General features: G+C 45.1%; 1 protein-coding gene across 13 annotated transcripts in view; it reads right to left on the bottom strand.

Moving 5' to 3' along the window:
* Positions 1 to 1393: 1393 nt before the first annotated feature.
* Zbtb38 (zinc finger and BTB domain containing 38) overlaps positions 1394 to 22617 on the bottom strand; it is an 81540-nt gene continuing 60316 nt past the window's right edge. For 11 of the 13 annotated variants that reach the window (XM_075964931.1, XM_075964933.1, XM_075964923.1 and 8 more), the window contains one exon: positions 1394 to 7545. In XM_075964931.1, the coding sequence (XP_075821046.1) occupies positions 3982 to 7545 (3564 nt within the window). In that variant the 3' untranslated portion in view covers positions 1394 to 3981. Of the gene's footprint in view, positions 7546 to 10542; positions 10568 to 16177; positions 16342 to 22617 lie in introns of those variants that run through there. The other 2 variants (XM_075964935.1, XM_075964930.1) reach the window with 2 other exon arrangements.

Here is a 22617-nt window from a genome sequence, read left to right as displayed (position 1 = left end):
TTTTGGATTTTCGAGACAGGGTTTCTCTGTTGCTTTTGGTTCCTGTCCTGGAACTAGCTCTTGTAGACCAGGCTGGTCTCGAACTCACAGAGATCCGCCTGCCTCTGCCTCACGAGTGCTGGGATTAAAGGCGTGCGCCACCACTGCCTGACTCTTTTTTTTTTTCCCCAAAGCCTCACCTTTTAAATTTGATTTGTTTTAGATGCTGTTCATGTGAGTACTTCCTTAATTGCTACCAGCTCTTTTTGAGACAGGGTCTCTCTGAATAGCTCCGGCTGCCCTGGAACTCACTATGTAGACCAGGTTGGTCTCTAACTCACAGAAATCCATCTGCCTCTGCCTTGTTGCTAGGATAAAAGGTGTGCACCACCATGCCTGGCTACAAGCTATTAAAAATGTTTTGCTAGATAATGAGGTTGTGTTTAAAAAGTCTGGATTTCTTCGCTTGTGTTGGTGGACTACATTCTCAGAGCCCCTTTCTGCATTTCCCTTGTGACTGACTGTATTGCCACAGGATGACCAGCTAAGGTTAGGAATACCGTCTGTGACAATGGAACAATTTTCTTCCTAAGAAAGATAGCTGGCTGATAGCGGCATGAAATGATAACTTCACTCCATTATCTTAAAAAATAAAAAACAGGCGAGGCAGACGCTGTGGAAGCAGGTTTTATGGAGGCAATATCCCGAGACCATAAGAGCAACTGGGGACATACGACACTGAGTTAGACACAGCTTCCTTTGGCCCACTTCACAGAAGCCTCTAGAGCATTCCAAAGCTGTCTGACTTTGTCTTGTCCCCTCACTCTCCAGTTTCCTATAAATATTTTTATTAAAAACGCGGAGAAAGTTCAAACACATGGGCTTTGGGATCGGGCACGCAGTACCCTGTCTAGCTGAAGGACTGCCACTCCAAGTTCACTACAAAGCAGGGACTGGGGCTCCTTTCAGAACTGGGGGTGGATAATGAATGCTTAGATCCAAAGACATGGCCAAATGCCTAGGACTCAGTAAATGTAATTTGTTCGCTGTGCGACTAGAATACTTTCAAGTGAGTATTCACTCTGAGGCACCACATCACATCAGGCTTATCCTGACAGTGATCTATGAGAGATCGATGTCTGCTACTCAGTTTTTTTGTTGGTTTCTCTTAGTAGCTCATTATATAGACCAGTGGCTTCAAACTCAGAGAGATCTTCCTGCCTCTGCCTCCTGAGTGCTGGGATTAAAGGAGTTTAATATCACAGTTTATAAATCTGAAGCATGTAGGTACCAGGAGATGTAAGCAAGGAGACTGTATATTGAATGAGTATTGTGTGTAACAAAGCCCTGACTCACCAAGATGAAATAGCTGCACAAGAATTAACACTAAGACATTTTAAAAAGAGACTTAATGTAGGAATAAGCTATTTTAATCAAGCAAAACAAATTTATATTCATTATTTCTAAAAATAAAATTAAACCTTTCCAATCCTTAACATCTGCATTTAATAATATCTTCTAACCAAAATACAGATGCTAAAACAGCAAATTACAATATATCTTGTACAGAATACAGTATGCTCACTGTTTACACTGTAATTCTACTTGGTCGTTATGGACTTGATGCATAATTAAACACCACTCATAACATTTTCACAATCAAGAAAAAAAATGTAACCAGTTGTCTTAAAATGGCTCTGCTATAAATTGTATAGAATATACAGAATTACAAAGTCAAGTATTTTATCAAAATATACACCCCTCCCTGAAACTAACACAAACTATCAACATTTTAAATGAACGATACAATTATAGAAAATATTTGCAAAATTATTTTTATGTATAAATATTCTGCCATATTTACTTTGGTCTAGAATTATCAGCATACAAGTCCATTTAAAAAATATCCACAGATAAGGGCCGGGAGACATCAGTACATATAATCTTATATTTGTAGTTAAATCAAAACAACTTAAATACATAACTGATTGCTTTATAATCATAACAGATAAAACAAATTAGTGGATCACAGGATTGCTTGTCATCTAATTATTAACTCAAAAGTGATTTTCATAAGCCCTTTGTGACTACCTCTTTAACAAAACACAAGTGAACGGTGTGGGTGTACATATATACAACAGAAAAATAAAGTTGAATTTGCTTGCATTTCCCCGTTTTCTTCTAGTACATAATACTGCATGTAGGTGAACGTAGATGAACAAATGGTAAATGCAGATACACTATTGGAGTTGCTTAACAACTACAGTATAACAAGGTCACCTTGAATCATGTCCTTTTTCCTGGGTGTTTGAATGTTTGCCTACCCCAAACCACACTAAGTCTTCTTCATGGAGACACAACACGTGTTGCAACCAACTGGAGTCCTCTGAGCTACTTCTCCGTAATGACAACCTCTCAGCCTCGGGTTTCCATCTACCAAATCCAGTGAACAGGAATGGCTGCTGGCCTCTCTTGAACTCTTCTGAATTTTGCTGATACTGGTGACTGAAGGGAGGTTAGGAATGAGTCCTCCTTCCCTCCTATCCTGGCAGTTTTAGCAGGAAGAACAGTGAGCTCCAGCTTTCCAGGATCCTAGTTCACGTGAAAGACCATCCTGGAGGGCAAACAGACTTTGAGACAGTTTGCATCAATATAAAAAACGGTTTAGAAAGATGAGGCTTTAACGAGGGAGCTAGATGTCTGCAAACATGAAGACAGAGCTTCTAGCTGTGTGGATGCTTCTGAGTCATGATAGTAAGGGGCAGAACCCTGTCCCTCCACATCCTATCTCCCCATCCCGCAAAAACAATGCTGCTGTTTGAGGCAAGGAAGGTCATCACTTCCCCTTGTCCTCATGTCATCAGTGGGAGTGGGGGCTTCTGTCCTTTTAGTTAGTATGGACCTGTGGGCTGCATTATCTCCAAGGTGTACAATTCAGGGATCGGGCTTTCTGCTGTTTCCAAATGCCTGAAACTTCATTACCACAGAGGTATGTCTTGTACTCTACCTTCAGTAGAATGGGAGACGTCAGGATTATTTGACCCCTTAAGTCTGTGTGGAATAGCCCCCAACATCCATGGCCTTGGGATGGCTGGAAGACTGCAGAGAGTTCAGAAGGATTTGACTATTCTTCATTCTCTGAGGTGAGGCCACTGCAAAGGGTTATACGGCATAGGTAATCTCAGGTAGGTTCTGGGAAGGCTTTCCCCATAGGTAAGGCATGACTTATGTTTTGTGTGACTTGAGTGGTTCTAATAACAGCACAGCATTCCATCGAGAAGCACACACATGCTCATAAGTCAGATTCAAAATGCTCTATGATTTCGACACCAGTCCTCAGTATTTGCAGGTCTATTGCTCGTTATAATTCTCTATAAGGGACACAGAGAGTTAAAGGTTATAGTGACTCATATATGTATTTTACAAGGTTTATGTTGCAGAAAAGTAGTTCTAGATGATGTATAAGTGTCCTACTGTAGGCTACCCATTACAGATTTTCAGTTATATTGTGAAGTATTCTGTAAATACCCATTAATTTAAACAAAGATTAATAGTGCAGAAACTGGAGGGGGATAAATACTGTCACACCTCACTTAGCATTGAACACATCTCAGAGACGTCATTTTCATGATCCTGACCCTCATTTTCTCCAGTGACTAACGACAGTCCAGCAGGCCTCATTAGCACTCACGAGAATGTTTGAAATTAGGCTAAAATTTAGCGGCTTTCTTTCACCGTTCAAAATACTACAGCTAAGAACTTTATTAGCCTTCACAAAATACGTGGGTCCTTAGAGAATGCAGCTATCTTGTTTTATGCACTCCGTGAGAAATGAATGATAAAACCCAAAGGAGGTGCTAGGATCCTTTTTTTTTTTTTGAAGAGTTTACACAAATGAGAATTAGCTTCCCCACGCCTTTGTGACTCGTAAGTGAACAAAACTAAACTTAAAAAAAAAAACTGAAAGAAAAAAATCTCACAAACAATTTTTTGAAGACTTTTCTAACTGTTGTCACTAACGTTTTCAGCAAAGGTTTGCATGTCATCCTTTTGGTCGCTGTCTTCCAAATCAGTGCAAAGCTGACTCTCCAAGAGATCCGAGTTTTCATGGCACATGTCACCAGTATTCTCCTGCTTGGTTAAGGTCTTGAATAAATGTTTCTTTTGGTGCATTCTGAGGGCAGCAGCTGTCTTGCATATTTTGGGGCACTGGAAGCAAGCAAAGCCTTTCCCATCGTGCTCGCGAACATGCCGCCGCTCGTGATTCCGCTTTGTGGAAAGATATAAAAATCCCTGGAAGCAGAACTGGCAGTGGTAACGCTTTTCCCCGGTGTGGATTCTCTCGTGGATTTTGAGAGTCTCGTTCAACGTGAACGCCTTGTTACAATACTGACAGACGAATTCCTTCACCCCCAGGTGGATGCGCTCATGTTTCTGCAAGTTCCCTTGCACTGAGAAGCACCGCCCACAGGTCTTGCATTGGTACGGCTTCTCTCCAGTATGGCAGCGCATGTGCATTTTGAGCGTGGAGGGGCTCTGGAACTGCTTTGCACAAAGCTCGCAGATGTAAGGCTTCAGCGCGAGGTGTTGGTGGTGTTTGCCTTCGGCGTCCACCCCTGCTGCTTTGTCGGCATCGCAGAGCTCACACTGGAGCTTGGGCATCTCTTTATTTTCTTCTTCTTCAAAAGCCTTATCTGGTGGCTTCACCTCTGCACGATCCAGTTCAGCTGGGTACCTGCGCCTACCGCTGGGGCTTCTGCTCCCACGCTCCTTTCTCCACTTGACCTTTCTCATTTTCCTCAACTGTTTGGATTTCTTCTTGGGCTTGTAGTTGTAGTATGGGCGCCACGGCTTGTCAGTGGAATCCTGGTCACTTACGTCATCAAAGGCTTCACTCATCTCTACGCAGTCAGCCTGGCAAAGCCCAAGGGGGCTGTCCCCACGGCTTTCTGGGTCACTCTCCTGAGGCAACGTCTCCTCCTGCATTTGATATTTGGGCTTTCTCCCTCTTTTGCAAAACAGCTTTGACCCAAGGATACGCCTTTTCACGATGGCTTCATTCCCAATTTTCACTGTTATTTGGCAAAGGGGTGCAACGTTGCTGTTTGTGGAGGTGCCAGGCAGAGCAGGCTTTGCAATGTAAGTCTCAATTTTACTGGTTTCTTCCACGACATTTGTGGTTTTGCCCAAAGACCCTCCATGATCACTAACGTGCTTGGCCTCCTCTGTTACTTCTCCCTTGTTACACGAAAGAGCTTTCTTTTTCTCCTTAATGCTCTTGGGTCTGCTTGCAAGTTTACTGGCTTTATCTGCCCCCAGTTTGCTATCCTCTTTCAGGGGCGGACTGACAGATGGTTGGGAAGGGACTTTGTCATTGCTGCTGGTCAGGGCAGCAACTGTATTGCTGTGTTTGATCACGGATGAGAACTGGCTGCTGTGCACGATGACAGAGGGCACCGAGCCACCATAGCTGATCACAGAGGCCGCGTGGTCACTGCCATGTGTGGACTCTGCCTGGAGCTTGACACTGACAGTGTTTTCTGCGGAAGAAACCGACCCCTCGGTTGAATCCAAGCTATCGACGGGATCAGTTTTCAGGGCCTCCTTCTTCCATTTGATGCCTTCTGCATTTACTTTGGCAGAAGTGGGTGCACCCTGATGTGAAGGCGTTTCCCCTGGGATGGCAGGGCTGCCGGTCAAGGTGTTCCCGCCATCTTGGAAGTTCAGTGTGGGCATTTCAGAGCTTTGTGAATTTGGAACGACAAATGTATCTGGTGCAGTCTCGCTCCTTTGACTGTTTTCTCGAGAACGTTCGTAGGAAGATTTCCGGAAGCTCTTATACGGTGCCCTCTTGCATCTCATAGGCAGGAGCCTGTAAAGTTTATAGGGATAGACAGCAGGCTTCAAGCCTCCATTGGCAGTTTTTTTATTGATGGAGAGTCTGTGATCTATGGCATGAAAAGACTTCTGATGGTTTTTTAGTATGTAGTAGGTCATAAACGTTTCGAGACAAAATATGCATTGGTACCGTCTCTCTCCAGTATGCCAGATCTCATGTCGTGTCCTGTACTCGGCCAGGGCAAAGACCTTGTTGCAGTAGTGGCAAGGATATGTTCTTCTCCACGAGTGAACGTTCGCATGCCTTCGGAGGCTGGACAAAGTCACATAACTACGCTTGCACACGATGCAACTGTAGAGCATCTGCCCGTTCACAAGTTTCACCATGTGCTCCTCATCTGGCAAGGCACCCCCAGCGCTGGCAAGCTCACCAATCCTATTTTCTGGTACTAAAGATTCTGGACTTGTGAATGAACTTCCATTTTGTCCAATGGTGGGGTAGTTTTCTAAAAACGGTTGGCTTCCCCCTGGGATGGGCACGTGGCTAGACCGCATGCAGATCTGCTCGTGCCGGTCCAGTCTGTTGAGGGTGGTGAACTGCTTGTTGCAGTACTTGCACACCAAAGGCTCCTGGGTCGGCCTGTGGAGCTGCATGTGGGCGCCGAGCAGTGTGCTGCTGTCAAAGGATTTGGAGCAACAGCTGCAATTATAAACAAGGGGCGGGACCTCTGCCACTGCTGGACCAGGAATATCGGAGGGTCGGCTGTCCTCTTCTCTGGGAAAATGGACGTCTCCCTCATTGCTGGGAGATTTTGAGTGTGACAGAATTGGAGCTGGCTGTGGGCTTCTTTCTTGATTAAGCTCTGGGTTGGTCACTGGAAGCAGTGATCTATTTTCTGTGCTTGAGTCAGAATCCTGGGTTTGGGTCTTTGGCTTTCGGCATGACTTTGCTTTTGTGGCAAGAGCCTCGCCATTTTCTTTTCCTGTTTTACCAGATACACTGATGTCATGTTCCCGTACAGGCTGACTCCTGTAAGCCTCAGTGATGGAAGAAACGGCGTATGAGTGTTCAGCAAGCGTGCGGACAGGCTCTGCCTCGTGGCAGACATTGGTCCTCTCCTGGCAGAGGCTGGCTGTTCTCATGGAATCAGACACTTTTTTGAAGCTTGCCCTCAAGTCCAGTGGAGAAAACATGTTATTACTATTTTCCGTTTCAATGATGGAAAATGCATTTGTGATCCTTGGCCCATTAGTAATGGCTGGTTCTTCATGCCTTTTTTCATTTTTTTCTTCTTTAACCACACCCTTTTCAGTAATGCAGACTACGTAGGGACCTGGGGAATTTGAGAAGTTGCGGTCACTAAGGTCTTCCAAGAATGATATTCCCAGCTTTTTTCCCGCAGCTGCAAGATCGGTGACCGTTTCCTGCCTCTTGACCACAACGGTGGAGCTGTAGATATAATTAAGGATTTCTGTAAACACTTCGGCTTTCAGATCATCCAGCTCCAGGACGTGACTGGAAATACAGATCGTATGGCTCCAAAATATATTTTTGAAATAAAGACTTGAGGCAGCCAAGACATTGCTGTGGGCTTTAAACTTGGTGTCTTCCACAATGATGGTGACATCGCATAAAATGCCCCGAATGCGCTGCTCATTTAAGATGGAGAGCACCGTGTCACTGTGGAAGTCGTCCTTGAGGTCCCTGGAGAGGGACATGACTGTCATCTGAAATGAGAGACAAATGGTCAGGGGGCTTCCAGCAGTGGCTTGTTCATTTCTAGCTGTTAACTACTTGTGGGGGAAACTATTTTTACACATGAAAACTCAGACTTTCATCTCATCTTGTTGTTCTTCCTAAGACTTGGAAGTCAACATGAGAAGCCCAACCTTCTCGCCCCAGACTGGTTCTCATGCCATTGCCAGTAGCTGTAGCTGGAAATCTCCCAGGACTCCTTCCCCTGCCGTCTGCGAAGTCTCAGCTATGTGTGTGTGTCCAAATATGGGGAGGGCGGATTTCTGTATGTCCAAGCAGGAAGGGTCTCCACGCTCAAGGCTGCTGCTCTGAGACTCTCTGAGGCTGAGTGGCATCACGGTCTTTTAGAGACACCTTCTATTCACCTGACTTTCACCTTAAGACAAGGTCTTACTATTTAGCCCCGACTAGCTTGCAACTTGGTATCCAGACAAAGCTGGCCTTGAACTCAGATTTACCTGCCTCTACCTTCTTTGACATCCCCTCCCCTACAGAGGACCTGGGGATTAAAGTCAGCCTATCACACATGCTAGGTGGGTCACATCCCAAGCCCTGCTGGCCTGGAACTAGCTCTGTAGGCCAGGCTGGCACTGAATTCACAGAGACAGGCCCGCCTCTCTTCCTGAGCAGTGGGAATAAGGGCATGCATCAACACACCTGACTATATTTGATGTGTGTGTGTGTGTTGCTGAGGACTGACTCCCTGGCCTCTACATGCTGGTCAAGGCTTTACCATTGAGCCATACTCCCTGCCTCTTTTATATGTGTTCAGTGATAACCTTAATAATCTGATCCAAACATAATTCATAAAACGGAAGTAATTTGTTAATTTATTTTTAAAAGTTTCCCATAGGTGAGTGGTACCTCTATGTGAGGTATCTGCTTAGAGAAGTAGCGAGAATGGAAGGAACTATGCTAATTCAGTCCGCTGAGGAGTTCTTCTCTGAACGGCAGCCTGTGTGACTGAGTCTGACAACCAGGGACAGCTACCTCCTCGCCACACGTGATTTCCCCTTTATTATAGCCAGACTAGAGTTTTTAAAATGAAGGCAAACAAAGATGACGAGACAGCACACCAGGACAGTGTGTTTCTCAGTCTCATCGCAGCCTCCCGAGCTAGGACATCGGAAAGGCACGGCGACTCTTGGATGGTGTGAGAAAGGTTCACATGCAGTGTGCACAACTCATTCTCTTCCGTTAGACTTGGGGCTGTGGAAAATGACCAAGAAACAACGGTTCAAAGGTTTTAGTTGACTTTGGAAGAGTGTGGTAGAGCAGGGCAGCTCACAGGTGGCAGGGGAGGGGGAAAGGAGAGAGGGAAAAGAAAAGACAAAGGAGCCCAGGCTACATGACTCCCTTGCCTCGCTTTTACTCTATTCAAGCCCCCAGCCTGGTGCTGCCCTCTCCTCTCATCCTTTCTGACACACCCTGGGTCATGTTTTACAAACCTGTACACTTCTCAACCCAATCAAGCTAACAATTAAGAGACCACACATTCTTACACCACCGCTGGGTGGCGGCTGAATCATCTGTATGTTTTACTGTGAACCCGGGATGACCAGAGCCTACTGACACCCTAGTGGTCAAAGCAGCCGCTTCCACAGGCATCCAGAGCAACAGATACAGGGCTCTCAGTGACCTAAGACACAAATGAGATGAACGCCCTGACTTCATGTGGTACCATCTGTTCTGTTCTAGTACCTTCCATTTTAAAAAACACGCAGACAGTAACTCGCTGTTCTCGCTCTCTGCCAGTCCGTCACCCTTGCATCTAAATGTGTACCGTTATTCTGCTGTGGGCTACAAGAATTAGCACATCCTCGAGCTCACCTCCCGTGCCATCAGTACGTGCAGGCCCAGAAAGTCATACAACTCGGCAATATTTCTCTGCCAGCTGCAATGTCTTGTTAGTCTATAGTGTTTAGCTCATGACAGCTACTCAGTTAGATAGACCAGATGTCCATACAAAAACTCCTCTCATCTTTTTGTAAAGGGTTTGTTATAAGCTGGGCCCCATGGTCTATTTAGCATCCTTTACACAAGCAACATCTGATAAATTCTTCCATCACCTTTGGTCACAGCGAATGGGCACCTTCCTATGAGTCCATCAGTTTTGACAAAGAAACTGCATGCGTGTTCATCAGCTTCAGTCCTCCAATGAGGAAGCTTGGGCTTTCGGTCATCTGCTGCAGCCACTCCTAGCCGGGGCCTCTGCTGCGACTGTTGTTTCAGTTTCTTTATTTAACGCTAATTCTACTTTGCTTTGCCTTGTCTCAAACTTAATTTTTCATGAGTCTTTTCTGGAATTGTGGGGAATTGTTTCCACCAGTAAAATGGAGAGCAGAAACATATCCTATAGGATCTACTTTCCCCATAGGTGCATCTTCTTATCCTGTTTAATGTCTCTGTACACACACACACACACACACACACACACACACACACATGAGAAATGACGTCTCTTCTTGAAAAGCAGGAAGGATTGGAGCAGTCAGTGGCTTGGCGAGGACTGGTGCCCTGTAGTCATGCCCCCTGCATGCACATCCTGCCATCTGACCATTCACGGCCAAGCAGCATTTCTTAGTAGCTGGGGTTAGAGCACTGGTATTTAAGAACAAAAAGTGTGATAATTACTATCTTCAACTTGACAATCTATAATCACTTGGGAGGTCGACCTCTGGACATGCCTGTGGGAGGTTATCTTAATGGCCCCGAGAGCGGGAGACCTGCCCAGTGTGGGTGGCACCATTATTTGGTTGGGAGTTCGGATGGTGTGATGGGGAAATGTGTCTAAGGAGCAGCATGCATTCATTATTCTCCGCTTCCTGATCGTGGATGCAATGAGACAGCTGCTTCAAGCTCCCACGCCTTTCCATCTCCTCCATGATGGAGTGACTCCTAGAACTATGAGCTGGAATGAATCCTTTTCCCCTTAAGTTGCCTTTTTAAAATTCAAAACAAACCATTACTCTGTGTGTGATGTAGAGGGCGATCCAGGTGCCGGGGTATGTGTGTGGAGGTCAGAGGGCAGCTTTGGGGACTCTCTTCTCTCCTACCATTACATGGGTTGCAAAGACGTCCACTAGGCTTGCAGGGCAAACGCCTTTGTCTGATGAGTCATTTCACCAGCCCTTAGGTGGCTTTGTCACAGCAGCATCAGCTAAAGAAACAGGAAGTAGATGACGGTGGGGGGGGGGGGACGGGACACGATGACACAGGGACGGGACAGGGGACAAACTTAGCACTGAAGGGAAGGAGGCCCTTCTCACCAACATCGGTATTCTCTGACATTAGAGATGTAAGCACTCTACAGCAAACCCACCACGTTTCTCCACAGTGAGTAACTTAAAAGAGAAGTCAGAGGAGCCTCTGCAGATGGAAGGCCAGGAGCCTCCTCAGCAGATAGAAGGCCAGGAACCTCGGCAGACAGAAGGCCAGGAGCCTCCTCTGCAGACAGAAGGCCCACAATAGATTTTGGAACAAAATGTGTAAATCACAGAGAAGATGAAGTTTAATTTACATGTAATTTCTAAAATGTTTTCTAAAAAAGTTTCATGCAACAAGTTCACTATTCTTAGCAGTGCTACTGAGGAAAAAATATAGAACCATGAAAAGGCTAAAACGGGGGGCTGGCTCAGCAGTTATGAGCACTGGCTGCTTTTCCAGAGAACCCATGTTCAATTCCTAGCACCCACATTGGCTGCTCACAATTGTCTGAAATTCCAGTTCTGGGGAATCTGACATCCTCTTCTGGCCTTGGTGGGCACTAGACACATATGTGGCAAAGCATTCATACATACAAAACAAAAAAATTTAAAAGGCTAACAAAACCATTCTAGATATAAAAATTTAGGTGAGTCAATAGTAAAACAACCTGTAATTTGATAACTGCCAAACCTGAGCTATGTTACTAGTTTGCTGAGTCTGTATTGTTTAAACTGTATTTATGAACGTGTATTTGTTGTTTATGCGTGGGAGGAGGCATCCATATGTATCAGCACACACACCAAGGTCAGAGGACACCTTTGTGCAGTCATGTCTTCTCTTTAGTCTCATGTGGGCTCCAGGGATTGAACTCAGGTCATCAGGCTTGCCTGACAAGTGCCTTGATCAGCTGAGTCATCTTATCAACCCCTAAGTTTGTATTTTAACCAGAATAGTGTTTAAAAGCACTTTTAAATAAATAAATACACACACATATAGACACATGTATGTATGACTAAAGGATGAATATTTGAACATATAATACACTTCTATTTATAAGTACAGGTATAGAAATAGGGTGACTAATTCAGCACCCTATTAGAGATTAGAGAGAGAAAGCAGGTGTAATTAATAACTATGCTAGAGAAACGGCACATACTGGGACTAGATCCCAAGAAGATGAATGGTCATCCTATATTTACATACATAAGTATGTAAGCAGAATATATAGCTGCACAAAATCTAACATAAAAGTCATGTGCTTTTTAACATAAAACATATCTTGTGTGAGTACGCAGTTGCCGCGGGAAATTTTAGTTAATCAGCCTATTTAGACTTTTGAGCTGGTTTTGTCCCCTGCCACACTCCGATTCTACAGAATAAACACATATAAGTACAATACAAACATGGACACCTAAGTCAGATATTTCGAATAACTAACATGACTTTGCAAGGCCAGGTATCTTGGTGCACCCTTATAATCCCAGCACTTGGGAGGCTGAGGAAGGAGGACAATAAATTCAAGGCCAACCTGGGCTACATGCAAGACACCATTTAAAAACAAATACAGCTGGCCAGTGGTGGTGCATGCCTTTAATCCCAGTATTCAGGAGACAGAGACAGGCGGATCTCTGCATTTGAGGCAAGCATGGTCTACAGAGCTGGTTCCAGAACAGACAGGGCTGTTACATAGAGAAACCCTGTCTCAAAAAAAGTAGCTATAACAAATAAGTAAATATGAGTAATAAAGTTATTCTGCTATGTTTGCTTTCAAAATCAACTACCTTGTGTATGTGTTGATGTGTGTGTGCAGATGCTTATATTGGGGGTGGGTATACATGGTACATGTGTGCATGCCCATGTGGAGGTCAGAGGCCAGTCTCAGGTGTTGATCCTAAGGAACCATCCACCTTGATTTCTGAGACAAGATCTCTCACTTTGGGAGGGCTCACTGTTTTAGTGAGATTATCTGACTCTGCATCCTCAGTGCTGGGATTGCAAGCATGCCCGACTTTCTTATATGGGTAATGGGTGCCAATGGTCTTCATGTTTGTGGAGCACACTCTACTGACTGAGCTACAGCCACAGCTCCAGAATTACCTACCTCATGAAAAAGAAAATAAATCTCGGCTCATGGTAAAGATTCAAACAGTCGGAAGCAGCAGTCCCTCCTCCATCCCAGCTTCCCACCCCCATCCAGAGGTCCAGAAAGCACATCTACCTTTTCATGGACCACTTTTCTCATAGCACTGGAAGACCTGCTTTCTGTGTGCATCATGCTTCTCCCGCCTGGAGCTCTCCTACTTGGCAGTCTTTAGACATACCCGTCTCAAGCAATACCTCACGGGGGCAGCCTCCTCCTATGATTTCTGGTTGTGTGTTCATGCCCACACTGGAGCTTCTGGGAATACATTTGTTCACGTGTATCTTTCTTTATGAGTCCCCAAAGTGCAGGGGCAGCCTTGCCCATCTTTGTCCTCTGTATACCTGTAGCACAGTGCATGCTGACCATGCTGATGATGAGCAAAGAGCATGTAAGCAAATGTCCTAATTTATATATTGTGCAAACAGAACTTCCTGAGTTAAGAGTCTTAAAAATTAGACCTAAGTGAGCCCACGTCTGCTTAAACCAGAGCCAAGTAAGAGGAAAATAAAAATGAGTTCTTGCCAATTATATTCCTGTTTCCTTTAGCCTGACAGTTTTTAAAACATGTTTCAAAGGCCTCTGGATTTCCTAAGGCATTTTCTAGATTTGTGTGGTCAAAACTACTTTTGTAATGACACAGAGGTATTATTTATGTGTTTTTTTGTATGATGAAAAGTATAGAATGGTCCAGTAGCAATGACAGGTAGGTTCTGGCACCTCAGCAGGCACCATGCTGCAGATAATCAATGGAAGGAATAAAACTTAATCATTTTATTAACTTTTAACCTCGAGACGTGTGTGTGTTTAAGGATTCTGTGTGCTAAAGTGGCATATGTAAATCTCTGCACACTGGAACAGAACTGCTACCAGGGAAAGCAGCTGGGTAGTTTAGTTGTGGGCTTGACCAGCTTAACCTTCTGTCGTGGATTACCGTTTCGAGAGAATCGCTGGTAGACAGACTGCAGCTGTTTAGAGTTTTGAAAACAGACCAAGATTCCCTGTCATTTCATGGGCATAGGTATTTTGCTACCAATAATCAAATATTATTTTTTTATGAAATTTAAATTTTGGAAGTGACATTTCCAAATACAGAATGATTTTTCTGATGAGGCTGATAGTGATGTGAATAAATATGTTTTTTGGATATTGTTTAGCAAATCTGGAGGTTGGCCTGACTGAGGGGACCAGTATTTTCTAGTGACCAATGCATGTGTTAACATGTACAACAGAGACTAGTAGATTTATAAGTAATAAAGTACGCCAGGTTCAAAGTTCTTGTTTCAACTAACTTTTAAGAGATCATCTTGTCAAATTTTGATGTAATATCAAAGACTATCCACAATTAACTAGAAGGGCTATTTAAAAAAATCCTCTTTTCCAACCATTTGTGCAAGGTTGAATTTCTTTATATACCTCAACTAATATAATATGTTGTATTACAACTGGATGTAAGAACAGATGTGAAAATCAAGTTATCTTTTTACTAAGCCAAAATTGAAGATATTTGACAAAATATAATTCTTCTTACTGATTTATTTTATACTATCGTCATTTTAAATGTTACTTGATTGTTTAATTAGGTTGAACAAAGTCATTTTGCATGAGCATTTAAATACTCATTTGAGTTTTTGAATATGGCAAATAGTGACAGACCTCAGCTGAACAAAACCTCTTTGAATCTTCAGTGGTAAGTCCAGGGATTGAAGAGATGGCTCAGTGGTTAAGAGCACTTGTTCTTCCACAGGACACGCTTCATAGCAGCTCACAATCATATATAATCCCAGATTGAGGGGATCTAACACCCTCTTCTGGTCTCTGTGAGCAGCAGACATGCAAGTGGTGCATAGACATACATGCAGGCAAAACACTCATGCATAAATAAAAAAAGAATAAGTATATCCTAAGACAAAAACTTTGAAAGTATTGTGCTAATCCATAAGGCAACATTCATAATACTTTGAAATAATTTTTGCCTCTAGGAAATTTATTTTATTTTACTCAATGAAAAAAAATTACATGTATGCCTAAAAGAATTACACACAAAGTGACTGAAAATGACACAAAGTAGAATTCCTAGGAGACAGGTGAGGAGACTGAGGGACGAGGGATGGAGCCATGCCCACAGTCACACAGAAGCACACTGTTCCCCACCTTGAGATGAGCGTTCTCTTTGGATTTGAGTATGGCTAAGCAGCTAGGTGGACCACGGGCCAGGTGGACCACGGCCTGGTTGGACCACAGGGCTGCTCCTGACCAGTCTCAGTGAAAACTGTTCTTTGATTGGCTCGGTTGTCATCTTACCCTGTTGGTACAATTTACTACTGCTTGCTTCTTGTTTTCTAAGTCTCAAGACCTATTTTGGTCACGACAAACTTCCTGTTCAAATGATTTTGTCCACTCGTTTTATTTAAAAATCAGGTCCTACATCATCCTATCCACAATGCTGTTTTTAGGCCTTTGTTCCTGACTGAATTTGAAAACAATCCTTGGCAATGATGCAGCCATTACTTCCCAGTATCTTGTTTAATTAAAGCTTCTTTCTCTTTAGCCAGTTAAGACAATTCTATCAAAATACCAAAACACCTAGAATTATAATTCCCATGTAAACTCTATGAATTTACCATGTACCTCTTTATAGGGCTTGCCATCAAAATCTGGTGTTTAGTGTGCGTGCATGTGTGCGTGTACATGTGCCTATCTGTGCATATGAAGAGACCAGAGACTGTCAGGTATCTCCTCCATTGCTTTCCACTCCGCTTTTCTAGAGACAGGGTCGCTCACTGAATATGAAGGTTACCAATCGGACCAGACAGTGAATTCTCGATATCCTTCTGTCTATTCCCTCCAGCACCATAGTTATAAGCTCATGCCATATTAAGTATTAGCGATCTAAACGCAGGTCCACAAGCTTGCAAAATAAACATTCTATCCTGTCAGTCATCTCCCCAACTCCCAAAGTCTGTTGTGTTTTATCGGCAAATCTCTAAGACATGACAGAGGAAAATGAAGCGGCCCTGGCCAGGGGAAGGCTGCTCTCCAGAGGCAGTCTGGACTCCGGTTTTCTAAATCTTCCGATCAAAGAAGGCCAAGCCTTCCTGCCAGCACTCAAACGACTCAGTTCCTAACATAAATAAAATAATAGCATTGAACCGACAAACAACTTCTCCCCTCTCTACTGCAAGTCGTGTTCTATAAAAAGAAACGTAGAAATCAACCCTAACTAAAAAAAGAATGCTCTCTATGAGGATACTGACCTGGAATCCTGCAAAAGTCAAACCCACATTCCATATCCAGCTAGCGCAGGCCGGCCTATGGAAGCAGAATCCACCGCGTGGGCTTGCAAGGCCCTATGGAAATTTTCTGACAAAGGGCGGTTTGCTGCAGGGAGCTGGCTCCGCCATCCCACACCCAGCCTCACAGTGCATTTGCTCATAGTCATGGTGAGGTCTACGTCAGACCACACGTGATGGGGTGTTAGAAACACAAGCACCAGATCTCGAAAACAGATTACAAAACAGAAGCCCTTTACAGAACAGAACTGTGTCTAGGAAGAGGAACGTCCTTTTGACTTTTGTCTTCAAAATGGGTTCCAGCAGGGGCGTGGACAAGCTGTGTATGCTAGGCTGCAGCGCACTGAAAGGTATCAGATTCAAGGTAACACGGCGTGATGAGGGAAGTTCATTTTCTTACCTGAAACTCGGAGTGACTCTGTGAGCTACTGATCGCACTCCACATAGGGGAGGCTGACTGGGGCCACCTCACTCATTATGGTGAATAGGTAAACAACGGGCCTCCAGACCTGTAGTTGCAAGCACAGACTGTGAGAACGGGTATTGTCAGATTCGTGAATGATGCAATGGGTCCAGGTAAACGTTTTAGGTTGCCTGTTTGCAAAGATGAAAAGGGAACAGGTTCGTGGGTTCTTTTTCTCTTGTTGAAATGGAGCAGTGTTTAGGATGGCCTGCCTACCATGGGTTCATCTCAGGATCAAGCTTGCCCAGACACCTGCTGGCTTGAGAAACCTGGCAAACAGGCTCAGAGGCTGTCTCCTAAGCCCTCAGAGTTCTATGTCCTTGTTTCAGCAAATTCCACCAGCACGCAATAGTCCCAAGTGGTGAAGGCATTTTCCCATCTGAATCTTGTTCCTTAGGACTGGTTCCCGTTCTCTGAAATGTCGCACTGCAAGAATGAGCTGTCTATTAAGGCAGCTGGCTTTTAAAGGGCAAACACTGTTTTCCTGTGAACGTAGAAGGGCTGGCGGAATGAATGGAGGATGGCCCTTCTTTTCTCGCTTGACTGATACCCCTGGGGGGTGGGTAGAAGGAAGAACTTTTGCGCATTCTGGCTTCTAAACAAGAACGTACATTTAACTAATGGCAAAGACAGGTTACCCTAGAGAGGACAGAGCACACCAGCTGCTGCTTTGGTGCTAGCCAATCTGGATCTGCCGTGGTTCCCGACCTTCCCCAGGTCTAGAGAGGACAGAGCACACCAGCTGCTGCTTTGGTGCTAGCCAATCTGGATCTACGCCGTGGTTCCCGACCTTCCCCAGGTCTAGAGAGGACAGAGCACACCAGCTGCTGCTTTGGTGCTAGCCAATCTGGATCTGCCGTGGTTCCCGACCTTCCCCAGGTCTAGAGAGGACAGAGCACACCAGCTGCTGCTTTGGTGCTAGCCAATCTGGATCTGCCGTGGTTCCCGACCTTCCCCAGGTCTAGAGAGGACAGAGCACACCAGCTGCTGCTTTGGTGCTAGCCAATCTGGATCTACGCCGTGGTTCCCGACCTTCCCCAGGTCTTTTGCACTTGGTTCTGGGGACTCAACACAAGTCAGTGAAATCATAGTTCATGGTGCGCACGCACAAACCCACCATCAAGTGCCTCACTTAGCACACAGTAGGGGTTCCACACAACCCATTAAGTGAAGTCCTCAGCATACAGTAGGGGTTCAGTGAATGTCAGCAAATAGCTGGAGAACTAAACTGGCTGTGACCTGCCTAGTTCCCTCTGGAGAGAACTGCTCAATCACCTAACCTTTGTATAGAGCACAAATACAAAGAGATCTGGCCAATCCATGCCAAAAGCATTCAGAGGCCTTTCCCCATCCTGGGGATAAATCCAGGTTTCTCTGCAGCCTGCGGGCACTGTGTTACCCATGGGTGCCCCATTCTCCCCATTCACTTGTTCATTCCTGCCCGCACATAGGCTCCCCTTGCTTATCCTATCTGCCAAGTTTCTTTGAGCCCTGGAACCTTTAAAGTACCCTTGTTCAGGTACTGCCTAGGGATGGCTTCCTTTCATGCTTCAGGCTTAGCTCCATAGTCATGGGCATCTCTTCCTTATGCTCCCATTTCTATATTCCCTCTGCCACCCACGGGTCCATCATGTCTGACATTTGTTCCCCAGCTGGCAGTGCTGTCTGGGAGGCTGGAGCACTTTTAGGAAGTGGGTCGCTGGTTTCAAGCCCCCATGTTGTTTCTTGAATCAATGCACTGTAAAAGCTAGCAGCCCCGTGCTCCCGGCTGTCCTGAGCTAGCTTAAATCTCCATGCCTTCCTTGTACAGCCTTCCTCCTTCAGGGTGCTTCTTTTACATATTTTGTCCCAGCAACAAAACAACACCCTCCTATCACCTTACTGCCTTTATACTGCTCAGTTTGACCTGCAGTTATCACACACACACGCACGCACACACACACACACACACACACACACACCGGTCCCTAGCTATCTGCAGAGCAGGGTGCAGGTAGTGTCCCCCTGCCATACACAAACACACTTTTCCCTATGCATACATATTATGATAAAGTTTAATTTACAAATTAGGCATTTGTAAATTGCCTAATGTCTACATAGACATTAACAATAGTTAAAATAACAAATAAACTATAATAAAAGTTTTTGTTGTTTTTTATTTTTAGAGACAGGGTTTCTCTGTAGCTTTGGAGACTGTCTTGGAACTTGCTCTGTAGACCAGGCTGACCTCAAACTCACAGAGATCCACCTGCTTCTGCCTCCCGAGTGCTGGGATTAAAGGCATGCGCCACCACCATCCCAGCTATGAAAGTTCTTAATACTTCTAAGTTACTTCTGGAATTTTCCATTAAATATGATCAGACTGTACCCGACCTTGGAAAACTGAAACAGTGGAAAGTCAACATTTAGATAAGGGGAAACTACTGTTTAGTCTTCACACTTCTTCCCAGGAAGTAAGCTCTGGGAAGGACAAGCCTTTTTACTGTTGCTGCTCATGACACATGGAAACCATTCAGGTTTTGCTGGGTAAGGAAAGATAAAAATATCTGAGACAAAGAGGGCTCAGTTTGATGAAAAATCCAATCTATGAAGCCTCGTGTGGTAGCTCACGCCTGTAATTTCAACACTATAGAGGCCGAAGGAGTTTGAGGCCAGGCTGCTTACATAATGAGGAACAGAGCTATGCAGGTTTGAGGCCATCCTGGGCTACACAGAAGACTTTGTCTTTTTATCCCAGTTGATTTTTTACATACCAATCTCAGTTCCCCCTCTCTCCTCTTCCTGCTACCCCCTCCCCTCAACCCCACCTCCCATCCTCTCTACAGAGAGGTTAAGGTCTCCCCTGGGAAGTCAACTAAGACTGTCCATCCGCTCACTGAGGCAGGACCAAGGTCCCCCTCTCCTCCCCCCCCCCCCCGCCCCTGCTCCCCCTGTACCTAGGCTGAGCAAGGTATCTCTCCATAGAGAATGGGCTCCATAAAATCAGTTCATGCATTACAGTTAGATCCTGGTCCCACTGCCAGTGGCCCCATATACTGCCCAAGCCACACCATTGAGGAGACCTTGTTAAGACAAAAACAAGCAGAAAGGAAAATGCAAACTGCCTATCTCCTGCATGCTCATCTCCGTCTACCCCCACTGCTTCCTGACTTCCGCAGCGCAGGCGCATTTCAACACCGCAGACCACTGACATTTACCATGCATCTGCTTGCTAGGATCTGAGCCCCGGAGTGCACAAGCGTTTACTTCTTCTCTGATGTGCTTTATGCACCTACAATATGGCCTGAAACAGAGAAGGCCCTTGGTGAATATTTATTAAAAATCTAAGTCATTTGTACCAGAAATAGATATTTGTTTGTGAGTTAATACTACATAAACACAGTTATTGCTGACAACAATTTTCATCTTCTAAATTCTCCAAATCCACTCTGGTTCCTAAGATTTGACCATGCTCCAGTGACTATATGGACAAACAAATTAGACTTGTTCTTTTTTTTTTTATCCTTTTCTTTGCGGGGAGGCCATAAGGATGTGGGGAGGTAGACCTGGGAGGACTGGGAAGGAAGGGTAATTGAGGTACATTATATGAAATTCCCAAATAGTTTTAAAAAAAGACTTACTTATTTTTATTTCTATGTAAATGTGTGTGTGCCTACATGAGTTTGTGTTCATGACAAGCATGCAGTATTTGTGGAGTCCAGCAGAGGGTGTTGGCTCTTCTGGAACTCGAGTTACAGGCATTTGATGTGTGTGCTGGGAACCAAACCTGGCAAAAGTTTTGCAGGAGTAGTAAGTTCTCTTAACCTCTTAACCACTGAGCTATCTCTCCAGTCCTCAAACCCACTTTGATAACATTGTTTTACTCAATGCATTTCAGGCTGTAAAGCACTTTGCATATTAACTCATCCAATGCCCTCCACAGATCCTGGGATTCTGCCAGATGAAATTCAAGGATTACTATCCACTGACAGGATTAAATGAATGAACAGAGGCAGGGCTTGAGATATAGAAATGGTTATCATTATCATGCCTGGAGGAGAGACGGGGAAATTGAGTCCATAGCAGTTACTCGTGTATACCAGGGCATGAGGTTTCTGATGGGGAACGGTGCTCAGTCCGCAAGAAGGTTCTTGTTCTATACACAAAAGAGTGCTGAGATTCTGAGTGAAGAAACCCAGACTTAGAAAGATGAACATACTATGCACTCACTCATAAGTGGATACTAGCTGTAAAGCAAAGGATAATGAGCTTATAGTTCATGATCCTAGAGAAGCTAAGTAACAAGGTGAAAGAAAGAAAAAAAAAAGAGTGCTGAGTTCAAACTGCAGATTTATCACACAAGACAACTGCTGAAGGTTGCAGAGATAGGTCTTTAAGGCTCTAAGCAGAAGAGCTGCCATAGTGCATTGACAGCCATGGGTCAGACAAGCTCCTAAAGCCACTGAAGAATATGCTGGAGAGGCCCCCAAGCAGGGCAGTGGAGGATGGGCAGTAAAGAATTACCGTAGCAGCAGTTTTCCAGACAACCTGGGCATTGCTAAACAGCGGGCCTTGATTATGGTCTGGGCCTAGGAGCCCTCCCAGCAGCCCAAGTATACATAGCACCTGTACCATAGGCATTTCCAGCTATGGCCTGCCGTGTCCTCAGTGTTTGCCCCACACCCTGGAAAGTGTCCACATAGCCAGGATTTGCTGATCTAAAGGAAGGCATCAGGAAGAGGCGCTTGAGTGCAGCCCCTGACCTAAGGACAAGAGTGCAGAGGGACCCTCTCGGCACAGCCTAGTGATGCAGAGGGATGAGGAGGTTCTAATCAGGGTGCAGCATGAAGTCAACCGTGGGAAGCTGCAGAAGAATGCGAAGAGAGAGATCCTGCAGGGAAGGCCAACTTCTAGTGTGACCCTCCTGGCCAGTGAGGAGCTAGAGTCTTGTACCTGGATGCTAGTGTCCTTACAAAGGCTTATTAAGTCCCTTACAATTCAACCTCTTTTGCTTCTGGGGGCTGGACTCCCTTCCAGTCCAGACAGCAAGCACCCTGGTCTCCATCCACCCCCCTTCCCTCCTCCCACAAGCCACTCACCTGCTGCACACTCTCGGCAGACAGCCTTGCCCCACCTTTTTAGTATTTATGACTAGTTCAGAGTTGCTTGGTAAATGTATGCCTTACTACAGAGTAAAGCTCCCAGACTGTTCAGCTCTGCAGTTGCTGCTGAGGTTTCCTTTACCACAGCACCAGCACTAAGCGGCTCTGCCTGGTTCTATTAGCAGTTTCCCAGGTTCAGCCCTGGGGCAGTATGGGCAGTTCTGCTATCTCTTCCTGTGCTACTGGGGGTGGGGAACACCCAAGTATAAGAAAGTCAAGAAGGCTGCTGTGGCTTGGAAAAAGGACAAACAAAGCCACCCCCCACGAACGATCATTTCTGGGGATCTGCCAAGCAGGTTACGTTATGAGAGCCAAGCTGCACATGACAAGCCAGGGCTATGCATAACCCAGAAAGATAACACACAAGTTTGCAATGATGAAAACGTGTGTTTAGTTTTCAGTCTCTGTGACAAAAACCTAAGAAAATGGCTAAGAAGGGAAGATTTATTTTGGCTCAGAGGTTCATTCCTGTCCATGCTTGGCGAGGCAGACATCACTGGAGGAAGAGCAAGGCAGAGAAAGGCTGCTCACCGCGTGGCAGTCAGGGAGCAGACTGAATGCGAGAGGTGCTGGGAGCAAGACAGAGCAGGCTAGCCCACATTCCCAGCTTGTCAATCTCCTTGTCCCCACCTCCTCCTAGCTATGCTATCAGATTATGACTCTACCTGTGGATTCAGACACTGTGGTCAGAGCCCTCAGAATCCAATTGTTTCCCCAAAGCCTGTCAGCTGACTATGACATGTGAGCCTCTGGGGTCATTGCCACCCCAAGTTGACATGATCACTGCTTTCCCTCAAAGG

Source organism: Microtus pennsylvanicus, chromosome 3 (assembly GCF_037038515.1).
Source record: "Microtus pennsylvanicus isolate mMicPen1 chromosome 3, mMicPen1.hap1, whole genome shotgun sequence".
Taxonomy (NCBI): domain Eukaryota; kingdom Metazoa; phylum Chordata; class Mammalia; order Rodentia; family Cricetidae; genus Microtus; species Microtus pennsylvanicus.
Note: the sequence above shows the minus strand (reverse complement) of the source record. Positions and strands in the feature narration are given on the sequence as shown.